At 42.1% G+C, this 22,954-nt stretch overlaps 1 protein-coding gene across 6 annotated transcripts in view; it reads left to right on the forward strand.

Moving 5' to 3' along the window:
- The window catches only part of ADK (adenosine kinase), a 315,535-nt gene that overhangs the window by 177,111 nt on the left and 115,470 nt on the right, over window positions 1-22,954 (forward strand). For all 6 annotated transcript variants that reach the window (XM_073596766.1, XM_073596760.1, XM_073596764.1 and 3 more), the window contains 2 exons: window positions 380-552; window positions 14,017-14,125. In XM_073596766.1, coding sequence (XP_073452867.1) covers window positions 380-552; window positions 14,017-14,125 — 282 coding nt within the window. The remainder of the gene's footprint in view (window positions 1-379; window positions 553-14,016; window positions 14,126-22,954) is intronic.

The following is a 22,954-nucleotide window of genomic DNA, read 5'->3' on the forward strand; positions in this document are numbered from 1 at the left end:
TCCGAGCAAAGCTTGGCTTAAACGTTTGTTATAAAGTTTTCTTTTAAGTATATACTTACAAAAACTCTGCACCAGTGCTGATGGCCATCTTTCCTTGTTCGCTAATACAACTTATGCTGGCCAAAGTTAAGTCACTAAAGCTTGATAAAAAGTTGTAAATATTAAAAAAAATAAATTTAATGGACCTCTGATTTTCCAATCCGCCTTTAAATGTTGGTTATTATAAACACAGAAATTAAACAATGGCTGTTACTTTTTTCTCCTGCTTAATGACTTTTATCCTGCCTTTGCTTCACGTGGAAGACAGTTTGGATAGTAAAACATAACCAAATAGGTATAAAAATAATTAATCTCTCTGGAATTTTCTTTATTTTTGCAGTGGATGATTCAGAAGCCGTATAAAGTGGCAACATTTTTTGGATGCATTGGAACTGATAAGTTTGCCGAGATCTTGAAGACGAAGGCTGAGGAGGCTCATGTTGATGCCCGCTACTATGAGCAGAGCGAGCAGCCTACCGGAACATGTGCTGCTTGCATCACTGGTGACAACAGGTCAGCTACCTTGTGCCCTGGGATATGGCCACTGATTACAATACTTATGTCTAGAGAGCATAGGACGGAGACATTTTTGCTTGGATAGAGGGAAAGAAAAATTGGCAAAATGGTCAGTTCTTGGCTGCACAAACCTTCTTCATACTTTAAAAAAAAAAAAAAAAAAAGTGTCATTATTTTGTCAAAGCAAAACCCCAAGACCATTCTAAAATCCTGTCCTTTGCTCAAAGTTTGGTATGCTTTGAATATTTGTATAAGAACGATTGTAAAGTAGCTTCCCATAAATCCCCTGCATTTCAGAAATCGAGTTGGCTGCGGATTCCAGGACCTGTTTCCTTTTTGCAGCACTCAGATTAAAATATTTTTGGTTATGGAAGCTGGGTAGGGGTTTAGCAGAGCAAGGGAGGGTATAGGGAAGACCTTGGGGCCTATTCACGCAAGCCTACATGTGCTATGTAAGCCACATTGTGGTGCAATTGTGTAGGTGCAGTGAATTTGAGGGGCTTACTTTTTTGACCTTTTATTGAAAGTGAAAAAATGTGCATTACGCAATGTAAAAAATGCATGCATGTTGCATTTTTATGCATATGTATGATGTGAGCAGGGTAAATAAAGAACATTTTCTTTTCTTTGCATCTTTTGCGTTAAACATGCTTTGATCACAAAGCTCCACTCACCTGTTGTGAACAAGCCCTAAGAGTTCTGATGCTGATTGCTAGTCCACTGTGCATGCTGCTCTATGGGAACTTGTCATAGGAATCTGCAGACTTTGGATGGGTTATGTAGTAGTGCATGAGTCAAGAGTAGCTGAATATGGTAACGAAAAAAATGCATGCAAAGCAGGTCAAATATTTATGTACTTAACTGTTTGCTTGGAGTTGAGCTTTAATTACAAACCGTGTTTTATATATTATTTAATTATATCGTGTGTGTGTGTGTGTGTGTGTGTGTATATATATATATATATATATATATATATATATATATATATATATATATAGTGTTTGACAAGTGTTTTTTTCTTAATCATAATTATGGGACACAGGATGAGTATTCAGGCACGCAGGGGTTATGCTGCTGCCTTCATAAAATTGAACACTGGCGAATCAAAGCTGTAGGAACAGCCCAGTATAACCCCTCCCACTCCCAGCATGCTTCAGTTTTTTTTTTTTTTTCTAGAAGATGTCCTAGGATAGCATACTTTATCTACTTTAAGAAAATGTTATCTTAATTGTACAGTACGGAAGACAGACCTCTTATTCAAACACCATGGGTTATGTAGACTCCTACCTTCAGGTGACTGGACACTGGCAAGCTTTTGAGCACTTGCTCCCCCCTGAGGTGCCTCCCCTATAACCCTACCCTGCTACCGGAGTTCAGGGTTTTGCTAGTGTTTGTAGGTAATAGACCTCTTCTCCTTCCTGAAGAAATTAAATTCACTAGTTTTGTTTTCCTTTATTTTTTTTCTCAAGAATTATTCACTCGACCTCACTGCCTTCTAATGCCTAAACAGAAGCAGTGTATCTGGATCAGTGCAACCTTGGTGAAACTTTGGAGCTGTACCCAGATCCCATGCTGTGGGTATAGCCTGTAATGTTGTTTTGGGCACTGGATCATTCATGGGGTGCTCACCTTGGCGCTTGAAGCAACGTTGTGAGTTAGCCAGAGAGTGCTATACAAGTCCAGGGCCATAGTCCATTGCTATGGAACCTAGCCCCTAATGAGGGGTGGGGGTTGGCCACGTTGGCAGGTGGAACATGGACTTTAAATACAGTCCAACATCATAAACAGTTAAGATGGGGACATCCTGTGTGATCTTTACTGTGTAAAGTGGGGCATGTTTGGAATGTATTCACTTTACAGTATAAACTTTTCATGTTTGGCACTAAAGTTCAGCCACTCAGAGCTCAGTCTACGGTGTGATGACCGGGTTTTACATCACACTGTTGGTCGCACGCTTTAACGACACCTGTGCCTTTTATAAGGTACTTGGGTGCTTCCTCCAACCCATTCACCACAAGGACTCATTGCAGGATAGTCTACTCCTCGGTACTGCATACTCCTACAGGACACACTTACCCTATCCCTCATACTTAGAGTACCCTGCAGGGGTATACCATCTCCTGTAGCTGTAGTGGTGAAGGCAGATAAATTTGCTCTGCTCTGATGGCTCACACAACACTTCACTTCAGAGTGATCTGTCCCTTGCAACAGAGCAGGAGCCGGTCTCCGCATCCAATTCTAGCTCTGTTTCAGGTACTCAACAAGCAGCGGATTTGACAAGTTTTCTGCACCTGTCACAATTCCTTGGACAGGTTATGGCCTTAATTCAGCCATCTGTAATCAGAGCTCAAAAATGCCCCACCTCTTCCCCCACTCTTGTTTCTCAACCAGAGGATGATCCTGATACATGGGTCTTAGAGGATGCTGAATCAGAAAAGCTCATTGGCTCTGTCCACAAAAGAAATGGCCTTGCGCAAATTGACTCGCCTCCGTCTCACCAGGCCCCTTTAGGCACAGAGACCTACAAAGACTTTCAAAACTTTACCTGTTCATGAACAGATAGAATGGGCGGTCTATGAAAATTGGGTCATTCCAGAAAGATTTTTACACCCCACAAAAATCTCTTCTGAACCCTATCCAGTGGAAAAAGTTTTTAAAGTAAAATGGACTATTCCTGTGGTTGACCTGGTCATCTCTGCCCTAAACAAACCTCTCACTGTGCCTATTGAAGATGTTTCACTTTTAAAGATTCTTCTGACACATAATTTGAGACTCTTTAACTGCTTCCCGACCGCCTCACGCAGATATACTGAGGCAGAAGGGCACGTACAGGCAGATTAACGTACCTGTACGTTGCCCTTTAGGATGCAGCCTGCGGGCTCGCACCAGCTGGGAGTTCCGTGAGCGTGATCGCGGGTTTCACGGACTCTTTGTCCATGGGGATACCCGCGATCGTCTCACAGAGAGGAAGAACGGGGAAATGCTAATGTAAACAAGCATTTCACCGTTCTGCCTAGTGACACTGATCACAGCTCCCTGTAATCGGGAGCGGTGATCAGTGTCATGTCACACATAGCCCATCCCCCCCACAGTTAGAATCACTTCCTAGGACACACTTAACCACTACAGCGCCACCTAGTGGTTAAACCCTTCACTGCCAGTCACATTTACACAGTTATCAATGCATTTTTAATCGCACTGATCGCTGTATAAATGTGAATTGTCCTAAAATAGCGCCAAAAGTGTCCGATCTGTCCACCATAATGTCGCAGACGCGATAAATATCTCTGATCGCCACCATTACTAGTAAAAAAAAAAAATTTATAAAAATGCCATAAAGCTATCCCCTATTTTGTAGACACTATAACTTTTGCGCAAACCAAACACTTATTGCGTTTTTTTTTTTTTTTTTTAACTAAAAATATGTAGAAGAATACGTATCGGCCTAAACTGAGGAAAAAAATGTTTTTTTATATATTTTTGGGGGGATATATATTATAGCAAAAAGTAAAAAATATAGCTTTTTTTTTTTTTTTCAAAATTGTCGCTTATTTTTGTTTATAGCACAAAAAATAAAAACCGCAGAGGAGATCAAATACCACCAAAACAAAGCTCTATTTGTGGGGAAAAAAAGGACATCAATTTTGTTTGGGAGCCACGTCGCACGACCGTGCAGTTGTCAGTTAAAACTATGCAATGCGAATCGCAAAAAGTGCTCTGGTCTTTGGCCAGCCATATGGTCTGGGGCTTAAGTGGTTAAAAGCTCTCTTTAACCTGGCATGCCATGCCCCACAACCAGCTGTTGCTATTTCTGCATGTAAGATTGCAGTTAACTAGACTTGAACAATGAACAACCTACATGACCCTGTTTTTTAGGATCAAACAGTTTTCCTCTGCTCTTCTATTTTGTGTAGTTGCCCTGGAACATGTCAGAGAAATATCCAGAATGGCTCTAATCTCTGTGTCCATATGCGAAAGTGCAAAATCCTCATCGCATCTGGTTTCTGACATCACTGAAGAGAATCTGGAACTTCCACTCTTCACAGGAAATGTGATCCATCCCGTCACATTGAGGCTGGATTCCACAATTGGATGGGAGAGCCCCACAAAGGCGGCGGGAGGGGGGGGGAGGACCCCCACCTCTGCTGCCTGTAAAAGTGACTGTATAGTCACTCGTATCACTTACACCTTGTAGAGAATCGTTGGTAGAAAAGAACATAACCAGGATCGTGACTGTAGCTGCAGCCATGTTTCTGGTATAACCACTACAACCCGAGGCTGTATATATATGCCCTAGGGGCAGGAAAGTGATTAAGAAAATGTGCGGAGTGCCATGAACTCTTCATGGCACCCCCACGCACCAAACAACTCTGTGGTTTACTGCACACAGAAATGGATGGTGCCAAAGGACTTGTAGGGACCTTTTTCATGCAGGAAATGCCAGCTGTGCGGTGAAGTGATGTCCTTACAGGATGTCTCCACTGTACAAGCCAACCTATTTAATTAGGCAACTGTTGCAAATGAGGTTTAATGTTGATAAATGTTATCACTTGGGGCTAAAACCATTTATGTATTGTACATTCTAGAACAGCTGGGGAGTCGTTGGTTGGGAAAGGATTTTGATAGATCATTGACTTAAAGTGTTACTAAACCCTCAACAGTAAAATCAGTCTGTATATGCAGTAAAGCATGCTTGTTATACTCAATGTGGACCCTAAGAGGTTAATCCTCTGCATTATGTAAAAAGGCTGCTTGATCTTGTATGCACAGATTCACTACCCCCTGCACTGTCCCCCTAGACAAGTCCTGATAAGACAGACTTTGAAATCGGGAAGCACATGCTCAGTTTAGTGTGTATTGCTAGAGAGTTTTTTTTGTTTGTTTTTTTTCTTGGGAGATTGCATGTGATCAGCACAGGGCCAATCAGCACTGTCCAGACAGAAGGTCAGGAGCCCTGCAGCCTCATAGGACAGCTCAGTGCAGTATGAAAACTTCTACAAGCTTCACCAGGAACTGATAGAAACCACAAGACTGCTATAAACTGCTGATGTGAAAAGGTATTTAGCAGTTTATATTTACTAAAATAATTACTTTTCCATGTTCTTTGTAGGAGGCCAGATATAGTGAATGCAGGGCCCTGGGTTTAGTAACACTTTAATGGCATGCAATGGCAAGTTGCCGTTTCTAAAGCTAGCAAGATACTTTGTTAAGAGGTATAGACTCCAGATAGCAAGACCTTGATTTTTTCCCCGTTTATTTTCTCTTAAGAAGAGAGGATTTAGGGGTGATAGGATCACCATGTGTAAATACATAAGTGGTCCATATGGTGTTGAGTTGTTCACTTTCAGGTCATTACAGAGGACAAGAGGACACTCCACATCTGGAGGAAAAGAGATTTAACCTCCACATACAGAAAGGCTTCTTTACAGTAAAAGCTGTGAAGCTGTGAAATGTGGAATAGATTTCTTCAAGAACTAGTTCTGGCCAGCTCAGCAGATTGTTTTAAAAAAGAGCTGGATGCATGCAAAATCTTTAACTGAATATTAACATAGGTAATAACACCAGGGGTAGTTGTTTCAAGGAATATCTCATTGTCTCCTGGAAGATCAGGAAGTAATTTTTTTTCCCCTGCCGGGGCACTTGGTGTACTGCTTCTCCACCCTCCCCCCTCCCCTCCCCTCTTCTGGGTCAAATGTGGGTGTAGGATTGTGTATATATAGGTTTTCAATTTGTTGTTGTTTTTTCCTATTGGTTCAACTAGATGGGCTTGTGACATTTTTCAACCTAACTATGTAGGAAGACGTCTATTTGACCAGTTCATAGGAGGTTACAGGTGGGAAAGTTTTGCTTTCTCAGAGAAAGTTGCCAAAGCATCCCACATCAGGGGCTCCTAACTCCTCTAATGTAGAGCACATTCACACTCTTCCCAGGCTTCAACTTAAAAGCTTAAGTTTAGCCCTTCTTTTTTCCACAAGACTTGGCCCCAAAAGACCACAAAGCCCTCTTCACAGTGAAGGGGTGGGTCTGAGAAAAGGAGAAAATCTGTGTTAGTTTACATCTCTCAGGGTCACAGATGCACCAGACTTGTGGTTTCAAAAGAATAAAAAAGTAAAAAACTACTGCCTCACCACCTTCTTTCAAATCATCCAAAACTTATAAAGGACAGTCAGATTTTCAGAGGGGCCTGAACTACCTCTTGTCGCAGGGACTCATTATACCAGTACCACCAAAAGACAGGTTCTAGGAATTGTACTCAAACCTCTTTACGCCACCAATGCCCAACCGAGGTATCTGTCCTATTCTGGACCTAATTGTTCAAATTCCTTCACGTTCCAAAGTTTCAAATGTAATCTGCAAGGTCATTAATCACCTGAGAAGGGGAACGCATAAAAAAAAAAATAGTAAAAATAAGAGGCGGAACCAATAGCCTCTGAAGATATCCAAAAGGCCTATCGACATGTTCCCATTTGCCCACCTCCTTAACAGTTTTTTCACTTTGCAGTGGCAGATGACCACTACCAGGTCATTACATTGGACTTCAGCCTGTCCTTTGTTCCTAAGGTGTTCACAAAGGTCTTAGCACGCTTGCTTGGCTTTTAAAGAACTTGGGGCATCCCAGTGACAGGCAACCTTCTTCTGGAGGTTTCCTCTTACAATTCTCGGTGAATAACCAAAGAAAAATTCAAGTCTTCAGGCCTTTGGCTGGGTTATCAAATTAAAAAAAAATCTGCTCTCCAATCTTTGTTGTGCCAAGAGTATCTAGGTCTGGTCATGGATACATCCCAGACAAGTTTTTCTTCCAGATACGTTTCTTTCTCTTAAGAGCTCATGCTCTATAACTGATAGTAAGATTCGTTGAGAGTCCTGGGTCTAATGGCATCCTTCGAGGCAGTGTTTTTCGCCCAATTCCTCTCAAGAATTCTACAGCTAAACCTCAAACAATAAATTCCTTGTCCTGGTAGATATTCATTTCAACTGTAAAAGTCTGCGAACCCATTCTTACAATAGATGCAAGTCTGTCAGTTTGGGGAGGAGTTTTCCAATCCTTGACAGTCAAATTCCCCATTTTAAAGTGGTAGTAAACTTTCGTCTTTTTTTTAAATTAAAATAACAAGCGTGTATGTTATCTGCTCCGTGCAATGGTTTTGCACAGAGCGGCCCCAATCCCCCTCTTCTGTGTTCCCCCCCCCCCACCAGTGCTCCAGGCCCCTCCTCTTCGGTAGAGGCCCCCATGGAAAGATGCTTTCCATGGGGACACCTGTGCGTTCTTCGCTCCTAAGTTCCGCTTCTGCGTCCATTGGTAGACAGTGGGACTCTGCCTTGCCCCCGCTCCTGTGTCACAGCATTTAATTGACAGATGCTGCTAAATGAGGAGGAAGACAGTGGCGGTCGTGCACATTGCTGGATCAGATTGGGCTCAAGAAAGAAAAAGTGGGGGTGGGGAAGCTGCAGCATAGGTTTTTTTCACCTTAATGCATAGAATACATTAAGGTGAAAAAAACTTAAGGCTTCTGAACCACTTAAACATCTTGGTGCTCAGAACTGTCTGGCTATCCCTGCAGCACTTAACACCCCCCCCCCTTTCTAAAGGGACACCCAATTTAGGTACAGTCAGCAATGCCATGGCAATGGCATATATCATCCACCAAGGAGGCACAGGGAGCCTGACTGCAGTGAAGAAAACAAACCAGTTCCTCTCTGGAACATAAACTTCCAGTCCAATTATGGACAACTGGCAGGCAGCTTATCTCAACTGCAACCACTTGGGGTGGTGGTCTCTTCATTCAGATGTTTTCAATTCGTTTTGGATACCGTAGCCTTCAGGAACAAGAAATGACCTCTGTTTGTATCCAGTGCCAGGGGACCTCCTGCTCTGTCTTCGGATGTCCAAGCTGTCCTTTGTTCTGGCTAATCTATGCCTCCACTGAGCATTGTGCCTCACCTGCTTCACAAAATAGAGCAAGAGAGGAAGGCAGTGATTCTCAAGGCACCAAACTTGATGAACCTGGTACACAGACTTCTTGCAGATGACCCCCTGGCCTCCTCCTAACAGACCAGATCTGCTATCTTATGGCCTTGTATTCCACCCTGCTTTACAGTTTATGGCTTTAACGGTATGGCTATTTCAACCCGTGTCCTAATGGATAGAGAGATTTGAGTCTGTGATTTATACCTTGGTAAAGGCCAGAACACCTTCTTTGCTTCCCATTCACTTATAAGAACCATTTATTCAAGGTTTTTCTCTTACCAGGCCCCCTTTGCCTTGCAGAAACTACACTTTGAACCCATCAAGGGATTTCACCTGGAGATTCGTGCCAGCAAAGTAGCCTTTCTGGTGACCATCAGGTCTGTCAAATGTGTCTGTGAACTAGAAGCCCTTTCCTGTGAAAAGACCTTCCTCATGCTTCACAACAACAAGGTTGTATTACACTGTTGACTATACTTTCACAGGTGGTGTTAGCATTCCATCTTAAAGACATTGTTCTATCATCCTTGTGCCCTGCTCCTAGGCATTTAAAGAAAACCTCTCTACGTTGCCTGGATATAGTCTAAGCCATTAGTTTACCCCAAACCTACTGCTTCCAACAAACTATTCCCTGTTTATCCTTTTGTTGGGTACTGGCAAAGGGCACCACATGTCAAAATCCACCATTGCACAGTAGTTGAGGGCTTTGATTGCTAGAGCCTATGCTGTAAAAGAAAAACCTTCGCTTTTACATGCACACACTCCACCAAATCTGTTGGCATATCTTAAACCTGTAATCACAAAGCCTCTGTTGCCCTACTACATAATTTCTTCTATTCATACTTTTTCAAAGTTTTACTTTTTCAAAGTTTTACCAACACTGGATGTCTAGACTTCTGCTGAAACAGATTTCATCCACAAGGTTCTTGCAGCAACACTTTGAACCTGGGGCTTTTATCCTTTTTATTTTTGGGCATGTTAGCACGGTTCTGTTTGCCTAGTTGTTGCCCAAACTTATTTTCATTGCTTGGGGACATCCCATGCTGTATGAAGAGGATACTTGTGTCCTGTGCTGCATGATTAGGATAAGAAGAATTTTGGGTTATCTGTGAATTCCATTCTTGTACAACACAGAACACAGGCTACCCTCCCTAAACTCTTCCTTTTACTCTGCAATTCTTGCTACAAAACTGAGGACTGAGTGGGGTAAGGTTCTAGGAGAGGCCCCCAGCGACCATGTCCTCAAAAGCTTGCCAGTGTCGGATCACCTGAAGATACAGGCCTATAAACCATAGGATATGAATAACTTGCCTGTGTCCTGTAATGTACGATTAAGTAAATGCATTTTGGCGAGAATCCCTGTGGGTTAATGACCTCGGAAAGGATGCAGACCCTGCAACCTTTCTCATCAGAACACTTAAATTGCATCAGTCCATCGGTTTCTTTCCTGATGGTCCCCAGCAGTCTGCTTCTCATTCCACTACTAAGCAGATGCAACAGCTCGAAACCAAAAAAGAGGAATATTCAATACTTCTGCATGCCATCATCCCTAGAACATGTAACAAAAGAAAAAGTGTGCAATGGGATTTTAAAGGGCACACATAAGATTGAACAGTTTACTGAGCGCACACATATCAAAATTAATATGTAAATATTACCAAAAAGTTTATTTGACAAAACAAAATTCATAAAAAGCTTTCACAGGGAAATTGTATGACTGACATATAATACAAAACCCTCAATGACCGAGAGATAAAGAGAGTAACTTGGTTTGAGAGCGTTTTGTAAGACCAGCACCGTTTTTGATAAATTTTGACTTGATATACAAGCGATGTTTTGATATACAAGTACTGTAGCGTCATGTCACAACTGAGTATGGCGAGAGGCGTTGTAGCAATATGGTTACATTTCATGAAGGTTCAACATTTAGCAACTTTACATGGTTGATGATTAAAACAGGCACATCTAAGCATGCAGACATCCAGGGTAAATCTGTCCACATAAATCATCCTACGTACCGCCATCGACGTCATCGCTTCAAGCCTCGCTTTCAGATCTCTCTACTGCAGGTTAGTCTTCCCGGGCACGATTGCAGACTGACAGCGGTGAGAGCCGGCGGTGCAGATGACAGTCTGTGGACAGTTTTACCCTGAATGCCTGCATACTTAGATGTGCCTGTTTTAATCATCAACCATGTGAGTTGCTTAATGTTGTATCTTCATTAAATGTAACCATATTGCTACACTGAGGTGCCTCTCTTCTTTTTTTTATACTCTGTAGCTCCTTCTGGATTTTGATTCTAATCCCCTTGTGGAGGCTGCCATTTGTGGATGGACATTTTATGGTTACACAACCTATCACATTGCTATAATCTTTTTATAAGGACTATAAACCGAAAGACTTATGAATAAATGGTTGTGCAACAAATCATCTGAGTTTCCATTATTTCTTATGGGGAAATTCGCTTGGATTACAAGCATGTTTCTGCAACGAATTATTCTTGCAATACAAGGTTTTACTGTATAGAGTACATGGTTGTACAAAAACAGCCAAAATGTTAACAAAGGCTCATGCTAGGTGGACTTCCATTTACCCTCTAGGCCAGTAGAGGGCAGACGTACACACACAATGAATATTGGAGAGTAGGGATGAGCTTCGAGTTCGAGTCGAACTCATGATCGACTCGAACATCGGCTGTTCACCGAACAGCGAACAATTGATAATTTTAAAGGTGTGTATATGCATGGTATTGTCATAAAAAGTGTTTGGGGACTTGATTGCACTGATTGATGCTGGTTAAGGTATATTGGGCTACATAACGATACTACGCTACATCGATCCACTATGGGGGCCTCTCCAATAGGGATGAGCCGAACATCCCCCTGTTCGGGTTCGCACCAGAACATGCGAACAGGCAAAAAATTAGTTCGAACACGTGAACACCATTAAAGTCTATGGGTCCTGCTCCAGGGGACATGGATCAATGCAAAAAAAAAAGTTTTTAAAATGCTGTTTTTTCGGGAGCAGTGATTTTAATAATGCTTAAAGTGAAACTATAAAAGTGTAATATTCCTTTAAATTTCGTACCTATTTCACATTCCTTTTGGCCCATGCCCTGCATGCAGTTTTATGTTATATATACTGTTCTTTCTGCCTGGAAACTGGAGATTGTCCATAGCAACCAAAAAGTGTCCCTTTATGTCAAAAGTGGCTTTAGACCAGCTAGAAAACAGCGATAGTAAATAAGAACACTTGCAGAATTGAGCGATAGTGAATCGTGGGGAAATTTTATTTTATTATTATTTTTTTTTAATTATTTATATTTACTATATTATAATTTGTTTCAAACTTCATCATACCCGGGATATCTACTAGACTCTTGTTTGGACAGATTTAAGTGTGTTATTGTTAAGAATTGCAGGCCTACAATATAAAACGCCAAATTTCCATGCAAAATAATTGTACCGCTTTCAGCACCTAAAATCCGAAATAATCATACCGCCAGGGAGGTTAAAATTCAGGTCTAGCATGGATTTTGAGGTGGACCCCCATGCCATTTTTTTTTTTTTTTTTTTTTTTTTAATTTTGGCACGGGGTTCCCCTTAATATCCATACCAGACCTGAAGGGCCTGGTATGGAATTTAGGGGGACCCCCACGCCATTTTTTTTTTCAAATTTTGGTTCAGGGTTCCCCTGTGGGGAAATCCCATGCCGTTTTTATCAATGAACTTTTATGTGTATTGTCGGACCGACAATTCATTAATAGCCGCGAGTAGTTTTAAATAAAACATGCGCCCCTTTACAGGCATACTATAGACGCCCCCCAGGTATGAAATTTAAAGGAATATTACACTTTTTTATTTCACTTTAAGCATCACTGCTCCTGAAAAAAACAGCCGTTTTTAAAAACTTTTTTTTTTTTTGCATTGATCCATGTCCCCTGGAGCAGGACCCATAGACTTTAACGGTGTTCACACAAATTTTTTGCCTGTTCGCATGTTCTGGTGCGATCCGAACAGGGGGATGTTCGGCTCATCCCTACTGGAGAGGCCCCCATAGTGGATCGATGTAGCGTAGTATCGTTATGTAGCCCAATATACCTTAACCAGCATCAATCAGTGCAATCGGGTCTGAGGCTGCCACCTGGTCTTCTATCAACACGTTTGTTAAGTTTTACTAGGGGGACGTAGGATTAAATAATATCCTCATTGATGCTCACCTTCTGGTTTCTATGGGTTGAAGTCAATTGGCTTTGAATGTAGGCCTACTAAACTATATAGTCCGTGTCAAGCAGTTACCTTGTGAGCATTTGCTGTCAAGCAAGAACATAATATTTTTCAGCTGAATAATTGTGAGCTTTGAATTCAAGCAATGAAATTATATAACTTCTCACAAGACCATGAGGTTGATTTACTAAAGGCAAATATACTGTGCACTTGGAAGTGCAGTTGCTCTAGATCTAAGGAGAAGGTCTGAAATGAGGGGAAGTTCTGCTGATTTCTATCATCCATTCATGTGCAAGCAAAAATGCTGCGTTTTTATTTTCCTTGGATGTCCCCCTCAGATCTACAGAGAGTGCACTAGTAGAGCACAGTGGATTTGCCTTTAGAAAATCAACGCCCATATGTCTAATATGACCGTACATCTTGTATTAAAATATCTCCAGTTATTGACTATTGAAGAGGGATATAACCAGATATTTTATTTCACAACAGCATTAAGCCTGGCTTCAACGTGTTCTTAGTATTTGCCTAAAGTATATCTAAGGTAATTCATTTTTATTTTGGACAGAGTAGGGAAAGGTTAAAACCATTGTAACATTTTTTATGTGTGCCATCTGTGTCTCATTAGTGAGATTTCCATTCACTTCCTGTCCTGTAGTCCCAACAAATTGGAATGATACCTCTCCAAAGTGAAGGAAAAACCCATCTTAGACAATTTGTCATGGAAGCAGTTGTCACCGTTGTAAGATTTCCCTTCTATTCTGGTTTTAGTGCCAACTCAATTTTTGGCTTTTACCCTCTGTTTGGAGACATTAGGACCCTGTGAGCTCAATCTCCCAAACAAGGGCACAGACTGCAATAAAAACCCCAACAGGAGCGCAAACTCCTCATCAATTTACTGAAGCCAATAAATTTGCCTTTAGATATGGTTTCATTTTGTCAATATTTGTCTTTATATTTGATGTGGTTTTTTTTTTTTTTTTTTTTTTTTAACTTATTTTTTTTCCAGTAATATACCAGAAACATTTCAATCTTTTTCAGCTCTATACTTTTTGTGATTTAGAGTAAGGTATGTCAAGTGACGTTGTGTTTTTTTTTTTTTTTTTTTTTTTTTTTTTTCCATTTATGCACATTTGCACTGGGGGAAGGAAATTGTACTTATGTTTGGAGCACTTGGCATGCACTGCCACATTAAGATTAAGATTGCATGACCTACATTTTTTATTTATAGGTGAACATAGCCCAGTAACATGACACACAAATGTTTTTTAGGTCTCTGGTGGCTAACCTGGCTGCTGCTAATTGCTATGATAAAGCAAAGCACCTCGACCTGAAGGAGAATTGGCAGCTGGTGGAAAAGGCAAAAGTTTACTATATAGCTGTAAGTGCCCTTTTGAGACACTGCCTTATTTTGTTGTTGTCAAGCAGTTTAGCTAGTTAATAAAATCACACATGTCAATTGAAGCGGAGTTCCACCTACATTTGATTATTATTTTTTTTTTTTTTTTTAAAAGCTCAGACTATTGCAGAATGTATATTATATAAATGTTACTCTTGTCATCAGCGCTTCATTTCTTATTTTAAAAAAAATACCTTTGATCCTTCTCGGGCATTCCCATCTTACTTGTGGGCAGGCGAAGCATATTCTTCTGAGATATGGTGCTATATTCCCAGCTTTCGCCACCCGTTCTCGCGCCTGCGCAGTAAAAGCATGTAGCAGCGCAGGAAACTACACATGTTGCCATCACAACGGGGTGCAGCATCGGAAGTGCCCGCCCCGTTGTGATGGCCAAATTCCGTAATTCTAGCCCTTGGTGCTGCCCACTGACTCCTGGGAAATGATGACCCACATCTCCCAGGAGCAGTAGCGAGCAGAGGCACATAGCAATAGGCATGAAATGGTAAGAAGAAGAAAAAAAATTAGTAAAAATATTAGGTTATTTGCTGCACGGTAATGTAAAGTTCCTTTAATGGGTGGAACTCCGCTTTAAAGTCCAGATTTTTGTATTCTTAAAGGTAAACTACAGTATAGTGTAATTTTAGGTAGTACATCTTTAAAATTATTACGTTTACTTCAAGTTTTTTTTTAATTTTTTAATGTCACTTAATTTGGATGCTTGTTCCTATAATTTTCAAAAATGTAGTCTGATGTTAAAGTGATTCTAAAGGTATGTTTTTTTACCCTAATGCATGCTCTGCATTAAAGTGGTTGTAATCCTCTGACCTGAAATTTAAACAAAACCTATTACTTTGGATAAGTGTGTACTTGCCTCAATCCAGAGCACTAAGGTTCCTTTTACACTTGTGCGACTTGAGACCCCAAGTCGCTGGACATGTGAAATTCAGTGTATTTCTTTGAGGGCCATTACTATTGATGCTACAGTAGCTGCTGAAACTTCAGAAAAGGTTCCTGCACTACTTTGGTCCGACTTTTGATGCAACTTCAGTCCAGAGAATGTAAAGATCAAATCAAAGTTGCACTGGAAATCGCTAATGGAAAATGCTAATGTAAAACGAGCCGAAGTGACAGTTCTGTTTGCTGCCTCTAGATCCTCTGCTTTCTGCCTGAGTCACTTCTAACAAGTTTTTCCGGACACCAGGAGCTTAAAAGGTGATGGGAGGAAGCTCAAGCACACAGCCTGTGATTGACAGCTTCAGCTCTGTTCCTGTGTGCTGTGTGAAGGGGGGGGGGGGGGGGGTGTCACATACCTCAAATCAGCTCTCAAAGCTCTCCTCACGGAGATCCGCAGAGGGTAACTTCAGCTCCCTGCTCCTGCTTTCTAAAAGCTCAGACAAGCTGTTAATACAGAATTTATATTCTGTACTTTGGCTGTAGAGGGGAGAGGGCTGCAGATAAAATTTATGTAGGAGGATTTGTTTAATCTCTATCACTTGAGGCCAGTCACTTTAATGGGTATATGTAAGGGTAAGGGTAAACATTTTCTGTGTGCATCTATTGATGCTATTTTCTCCTATAGGAGTTTAGCAACAGGAAGTGCATTTTGCATAGTGTTAATGCTTGCACGTTCCTGCATCTGGTATTAATGCATTCTATTGTCCAGAATTCTGGCCAGTAGAATGCATGAACGTGGGAACCTGCCTAATGCTAACGCGCCTTAAGGAACTTTTTGAGTTTACAGGCAGAGGAAAAAAAAAAAGCTCAAATGCTTGAAGAAATGTTTTTTTTTTTGTGCTACAGTGTACATGAGGCCTAAGGCTTGGTTCACACTAGTGCGACTCCAAAGTTATGCGACTTTGCAGGGCGACTTTAATCATAGATTGGGATGGGTGCTATGAAAATAAATGGGTTTCGACTTGTCATGCGACTTAGCATGGCAAGTCGCACTAGTGTGAATCGAGCCTAAAAGCTCAGGTGGTTTATCCAAACATTCAAGCTGATCTAAACTTTATAGATCATGGTGAAACCTAGAAATGTTTGCTCCATGATGTTTGAATCTTTACCATGCTTGTATTTCAAAGAAAACTACTGGTAACCTAAAGACAGTGTCCTTGATATTTTATCTCAGACTTCTTGTAAATTTAGGAATCCAGTCACACAAGCAAGAAATTAGATTTCAGAACGCCTCTAGTTTATTATTTTTAAGGAAATATTATTTACATAATAGTTCCTTATCCAGTTCATGCCCATATGACAGATGTGGCAGTTCTTGTCATAACATGTATCTATGCATACTCTGTAATCTGGTGATTGGATCCTCCAGGTGGCTGAAGCATGGCAGCGGCATAGGAAACAGTAATATGTTACAGCATTCCTTGTTTACGGGGACACTATATAGCTGTGACAAATATGGGTAGCATGATTGCTTTACATAATTAGCCAGGAGCTGGGTTCAGAGTGGGGTTGTTGTGTTTGCTGAATTGGGAACGTGGAGACAAAGGTACATTTTACAAAGACACTGAAAATGTATTTGGTCTTCCTCAAATTTTTTTTCTGCCATCAGAATGGCACACTCCTGCTAGTATAAGATATGGAATTTACATTGTAAAAGGTTATTTCATATAAAGAACTGTAGATTCTCCCTTTTTGGTATCTAAGGCCTCTTTCACACGGCCGATCCGTTTAGGTCCGCCTGTCAGTTTTTTAGGCGGACCTGAACGGACACTCCATGGAGTTCTATGGAGCATCGGATGTCAGCGGTGACATGTCTGCTGACATCCGACCCGCTCCAATCCGAAAAAGTGTGATGGAGGAAAAACCTACTTTTCAATCCGTCATCGGATCCGGTGACGGACTCTACGGTCAGTCGTCATCCGATCCCCCATAGGGGAGAGCGGCGCTCTGTCATCTACCTACTCAGCAGGGATCGACGGAGCGATTCCCCCGCTGAGCAGAGCCGTCTCCGTACATGGACACGTCAATGTGAAGGAGCCCTTATCAGTCTGTGCTGTTAGTACCTTTTGGTTAACTGAATAAACCACCCTAAAACAAAAATGTTTTTAGCCAGGCTGAAGAACGTGATTTAAGTGGTAAATGATAATCTGATAATAACTATGTACAACTACAAACAGGAAGTACAGTTTTTTTTAAGATTGTGAAGTTCTGTGCTTTAGCTGAAATTATTTAGAAGTAAGGGATAACTTGCCAGTAAAAAAAGTTACCAAAAAGCGAAAAACTGACAAACCTAAGGTGTCAGTGGTTACGTTTTCCTTCACCTTCAAAAGGTCATTGGGAAGCCAGGGACAACTCAATGGGACTCAAAGCCAAAACAAGAAGATAGGTTTCCGAGAATCAGCAACTTGCATAATAGAACAGCTTCTAACAGTTTAACCACCCACAAAAGGCATATGTGCGGCAAAGAGGGTGCCAAGGTTTCTGTGCTGAGCCCACCTGTCAGACAGCTCCTGGTCTAGTATTCTGGCGGGATTGTTTGCAATCATGTGACAGCTAGTCAGTGGTCTTGTGATTGGGCAGACCTCCTTTGACTGAAGAACATTGTAGACTAATGCATCAAACCTGTAGTCTTTGGTTCAATGTTTGTATATGCTGTTGATGAGGCATAAGATGGTTCAGTGTGACTCTAAATGTCAGTAAAACTTGGGTGAAAACATTATGGTTTGGGGCTTAAGCTTGTTCCAGTGTTGGGGGGGAAGCTTTAGGTTTTCTGTGCGTTGCAGTGAAAAAGGTCATCTATTGAGAAAACCTCATGCATACTGTACACTGAATGTAATACAATGTATGAATGGGGGAGAGAATCTGTCATTCGTCTGACTCTCCCACCATTCAGAGATTGTGTTACATGCAGGGTAAACTGCACAGGCTTTTTTTTAATGAGTCGAGGGATTCCATCTGACTTTTTTCACTGCAGCTCACAGTAGACCTGAAGTCATTAGGCATTCAGCGTTGGAATTTCGGTGCCAAGATAAGGAACAGGCATCCCCACACACAAAGATTTCTACAGGATCCACCTGCCTGCACGTCATAGGACATGCTTCATTTCAGGTAATGTGATTGCAGCCATGGAAGAAAATCATTATTAACAAAATTGTTACTGACCTGCATAAACTACCAAATCAATTTGTATCCAATCAGGCAGGCCATTGCACAGCATAGTTGTCAAAAGATCTAAAGGTTATTATACAATCTGATTGTATTTTGTGTGGTGACTTTAAGCAGTTAGAAACTGCCTGGAACCAATTTTATGCATTAAAGTGAAAAACTTGGTGTGCTGAAGAATCCTTCCCAGCCCCACCGCATTCTTACCTGAACCCAATCCAATCTAGCGATGTGCACGAGAGCAGCGGCTCTCAACATTGTCTCCCTCCTCACTGGGCAGATTGATAGCAGTGGGAGCCATTGGCTTCCACTGCTGTCAATCAAATACTGTGGCAGGGGGCGGGGCCGAGCCACCCACTCCATGTCAATAGACGTAGACAGGGTGGCATGGGAGCCTCCATGGAAAGCCGCTTGCAGTTGGTTGTGGTTTTAAAGCCTCAAGGTTTTTCACCTTAATGTATTCTATGCATTATGTTGAAAAACCTTCTGTTCTCCCAAAACCCCCCCCCCCCCCCCCCCCCTTTTTCTTGTGCCCCATCCAGCAATGTGCACGAGTGCAGCGGCTCCAGCTGATGTCTCTCTTCTCATTGGACAGATTACCAGCAGCAGGAGTCATTGGCTCCCGCTGCTGTCAATCAAATCCAGTGGACTGGGCCGAGTCCTGCTGTCAATAGACGCAGCAGCGGGACTCGAAAGCGAGATAACACAGGTGCCCCCAGGCAAAGTGGCTTTTTTGTGGGGGCACCCAATGAAGAGGAGGGGTCTGCAGCGCCGGCGGGGCACCCTAGAAGAAGATGATTGGGGCTGCTCTGTGCAAAATGGTATAGTATAGGCATGTTTGTTTATTTTTATTTATTTTTTTTTAAAAATAGGGTTTACAACCCCTTTAACATGGAGCGCCTAAGAGGCTATCCAATGCAGAGGACTTGATTGACTCTTTAGCGCTCCATGTTAGGTATGTTTCTGTCTCATGTAGTTAATATGGGTATGTGAACTGCCAGAGCCATCACTTTTAAAATGTTTTTTGTCAGGAACCATGAATCAGACTGAGACAGAAGTGCAGTAAAAATCACACTGTTTAATAATAATGGTAAAAGGTACACGGAGCAAACGTGGTCAAAACATAGCTAGAGTTCAGTAACCAAAATGGATAGTCAGACAAGCCAGGACGTCAGGGAGCCAGGGAAAAGCGTACTTCAGAACAGGCCTGAAAATCAGGAAACGGAAGAATCGGCGTAGTGGAACAGCAAGCAGGATCAGGAAACAGAAGGGACGTCAGCCAGGCAAGTCTTAACAGGAACACAGGAGAGAGTCTCTAGATATGTTGACCAAGGCAAAGGCAGAGAGGATCTGAACTGAGCAGCTTAAGTTGCCAGCAGGACTGACGAGCAGGATATCCTCATCAGGTGAGTCACTGGAAAGATTAGAGCTGGCAATTGACTGACAGCTGAGCGGCCTGTTCTGAGAAGGAAGAGCTGAGCCCAGCCCTGACGGTTTTACAGATATCTTAAAGCGGGATTCCGTCCAAAAAAAAAAATTTTTAAGTCAGCAGCTACTAACACTGTAGCTGCTGACTTTAAATAAGTACTTACCTGTCCTGGGTGCCCGCGATGTCAGCCGCCCGAGGCCGACCCGTCCCTCGGCTCTCTGGTCCCGGCACCGCCATCGTAGGAAAGGGAAACAGGCAGTGGAGCCTTGCGGCTTCACTGCCAGTTTCCTACTGCGCATGCGCGAGCGGCGCTCCGTTCTGTGAATGGCCCCGTGGTGTTCTGGGAACACACACAGTTCCCAGAAGACAACGGGGCTGCTCACCGAGGGGAAGAACTCACCGCGGAATAGGAAGAGGCAGATTAGGAAGACTGCCTAGCAACAAGGGTTTAGGTAAGTGGTTTTTTTTTTTTTTTTTTTTTTTTTTTTTTTTTTTTTTTTTTTTAGGATTTTTGGTAATTTTTTTTTTTTTTTTCAGGGTGGCCCTCCACTTTAAGTGTGGCGTGCATTTGTATTCAGCCCCCTTTATTCTGATAATTTACTCTGATAACCCCAACTAAAATATAGTGGAACCAATTGCCTTCAAAAGTCCACCTTTCCACATACATTGTTAATTGGAATGTGCTGTCATTTTGGTTTTAAGGTTGTATATACATGTATTTGTATTTATATTTCCTATTCATGTCTATGAACTGTACTTAAAACATTTACACTATGTAGTGGCTTTTAATGTACTCCATACTGAGTGTGATTCCATACCCTCTTTTTTTTTATATGAATATCAAGTCATTTAGTCACTATATATGTTTTGTTTTGTTCAGCTGCCACTTGCCACATACAAAGTCCCAATTTCCTTTTTATACTTCATTGAACCAGGGATGGAGGCACATATCATATGTATGCCTCATTTAAAGTCCCGATTGTTTCCCCTTCCTCCTTTTTTGAGGGTTAGGTTATAAAAAAAATATACCAAGCTTTGAACATCTCACGGAGCACTGTTCAATCTGAAAATGGAAGGCATATGGCACAACTGCAAACATACCAAGACATGTCCTTTCACCTAAACTGCCAGGCCGGGCAAGGAGAGCATTAATCAGAGAAGCAGCCAAGAGGCCCATGGTAACTCTGGAGGAGCTCCAGAGATCCACAGCTCAGGTGGGAGAATATGTCAACTGGGCAACTATTAAGTTGTGCACTCTAAAAATCTGACCATTATGGAAGAGTGGCAAGAAGAAAACCATTGTTGAAAGAAGCCAAAAGAAGTCCTGTTTGCGAGAAGCCATGTTGGGGACACAGCAAACATGTGGAAGAGGGTCTCAGACGAGTCCAAAATTGAACTTTTTGGCCTAAAAGCAAAATGCTATGTGTGACAGAAAACGAACACTGCATATCACCCTGAACACAAGCTTGAAGAATGGGACATACCCCGAAAGCTTGTCCTGAAAAATTGTATGTTAGTGCATATAAAAAAAAGTATCACGGACAGTACTCCATTTTCTCTGTCACAATTGCACTTATACGGCTACAATCAAATCAACCCTAAACACACTATCCCCACCATGAAACATGGTGTTGGCAGCATCATGTTGTGGGGATGCTTTTCTTCAGCAGGGACAGGGAAGCATGTCAGTTGATGGGAAGTTGGATGGAGCCAAATGAAGGGCAATCTTAGAAGAAAACCTGTTAGTCTGCTAAAGATGTGAGACTGGGGCGGAGGTTCACCTTCCAGCAGGACAACATCCCTAAACATAGAGCCAGAGCTACAATGGAATGGTTTAGATCAAAGCATATGCTAGAATGGCCCAGTCAAAGTCCAGACCTAAATCCTATTGCGACACTGTGGCAAGACTTGAGAATTGCTGTTCAGACTCTCTCCATCCAATCTGACAGCGCTTGAGTCGTTTTGCAAAGATGAATGGGTAAAAATGTCACTCTCCTAGATGTGCAAAGCTGGTACCTTACCCAAAAAGACTTGCATCTGTAATTGCAGAGAAAAGAGGTTCTACAAAGTATTGAGGTTCTACAATTATTTGCCACTTTCATATATTTGTGTAAAAAAAATTTGAAAACCATATCAAATTTTTCTTCCACTTCACAATTATGTGCCATTTTGTGTTGGTCTATTACATAAAATCCCATTTAACTACATTTACATTTTTGGTTGTAACATGACAAAATGTGGAAAATTTCAAGGGGTATGAATACTTTTTCAAGGCACTGTATAAATATTTGTCATAAAGCCCATCTTTTGGCAAAACGTAACCCCTACCCCTCTTGCCTTCCTAATCCATTTAGCATCTGTTTTTAAAAATTACCGTGTGAATCACGTTTATACTCGCCAAGGCCTCCCATCTGTGCCCTTACAGTACCATTGCTTAACCACTTGCCGACCGCCTCACACATATATACGTGAACAGAGAGGCACGGGCAGGCAAAATCACGTACCTGGTACGTGATTGCCTTCCCGCGGGCGGGGGTTCCTAGCGTCCCCAGCAGTTTAGGATTCCCAAAAACGCAGTGTTAGCGGGATCAGCCCAGATACCTGCTAGCACCTGCGTTTTGCCCCTCCGCCCGGCCCAGCCCACCCAAGTGCAGTATCGATCGATCACTGTCACTTACAAAACACTAAATGCATAACTGCAGCGTTCGCAGAGTCAGGCCTGATCCCTGCGATCGCTAACAGTTTTTTTTGGTAGCGTTTTGGTGAACTGGCAAGCACCAGCGGCCTAGTACACCCCGGTCGTAGTCAAACCAGCACTGCAGTAACACTTGGTGACGTGGCGAGTCCCATAAGTGCAGTTCAAGCTGGTGAGGTGGCAAGCACAAGTAGTGTCCCGCTGCCACCAAGAAGACAAACACAGGCCCGTCGTGCCCATAGTGCCCTTCCTGCTGCATTCGCCAATCCTAATTGGGAACCCACCGCATCTGCAGCGCCCGTACTTCCCCCATTCACATCCCCAACCAAATGCAGTCAGCTGCATGAGAGGCATTTTCTTTATGTCCTCCCGAGTACCCCTACCCAACGAACCCCCAAAAAAGATGTGTCTGCAGCAAGCGCGGATATAGACGTGACACCCGCTATTATTGTCCCTCCTGTCCTGACAATCCTGGTCTTTGCATTGGTGAATGTTTTGAACGCTACCATTCACTAGTTGAGTATTAGCGTAGGGTACAGCATTGCACAGACTAGGCACACTTTCACAGGGT

This window comes from Aquarana catesbeiana, linkage group LG08 (assembly GCF_042186555.1).
Source record: "Aquarana catesbeiana isolate 2022-GZ linkage group LG08, ASM4218655v1, whole genome shotgun sequence".
In the NCBI taxonomy this organism is placed as follows: Eukaryota; Metazoa; Chordata; class Amphibia; order Anura; family Ranidae; genus Aquarana; species Aquarana catesbeiana.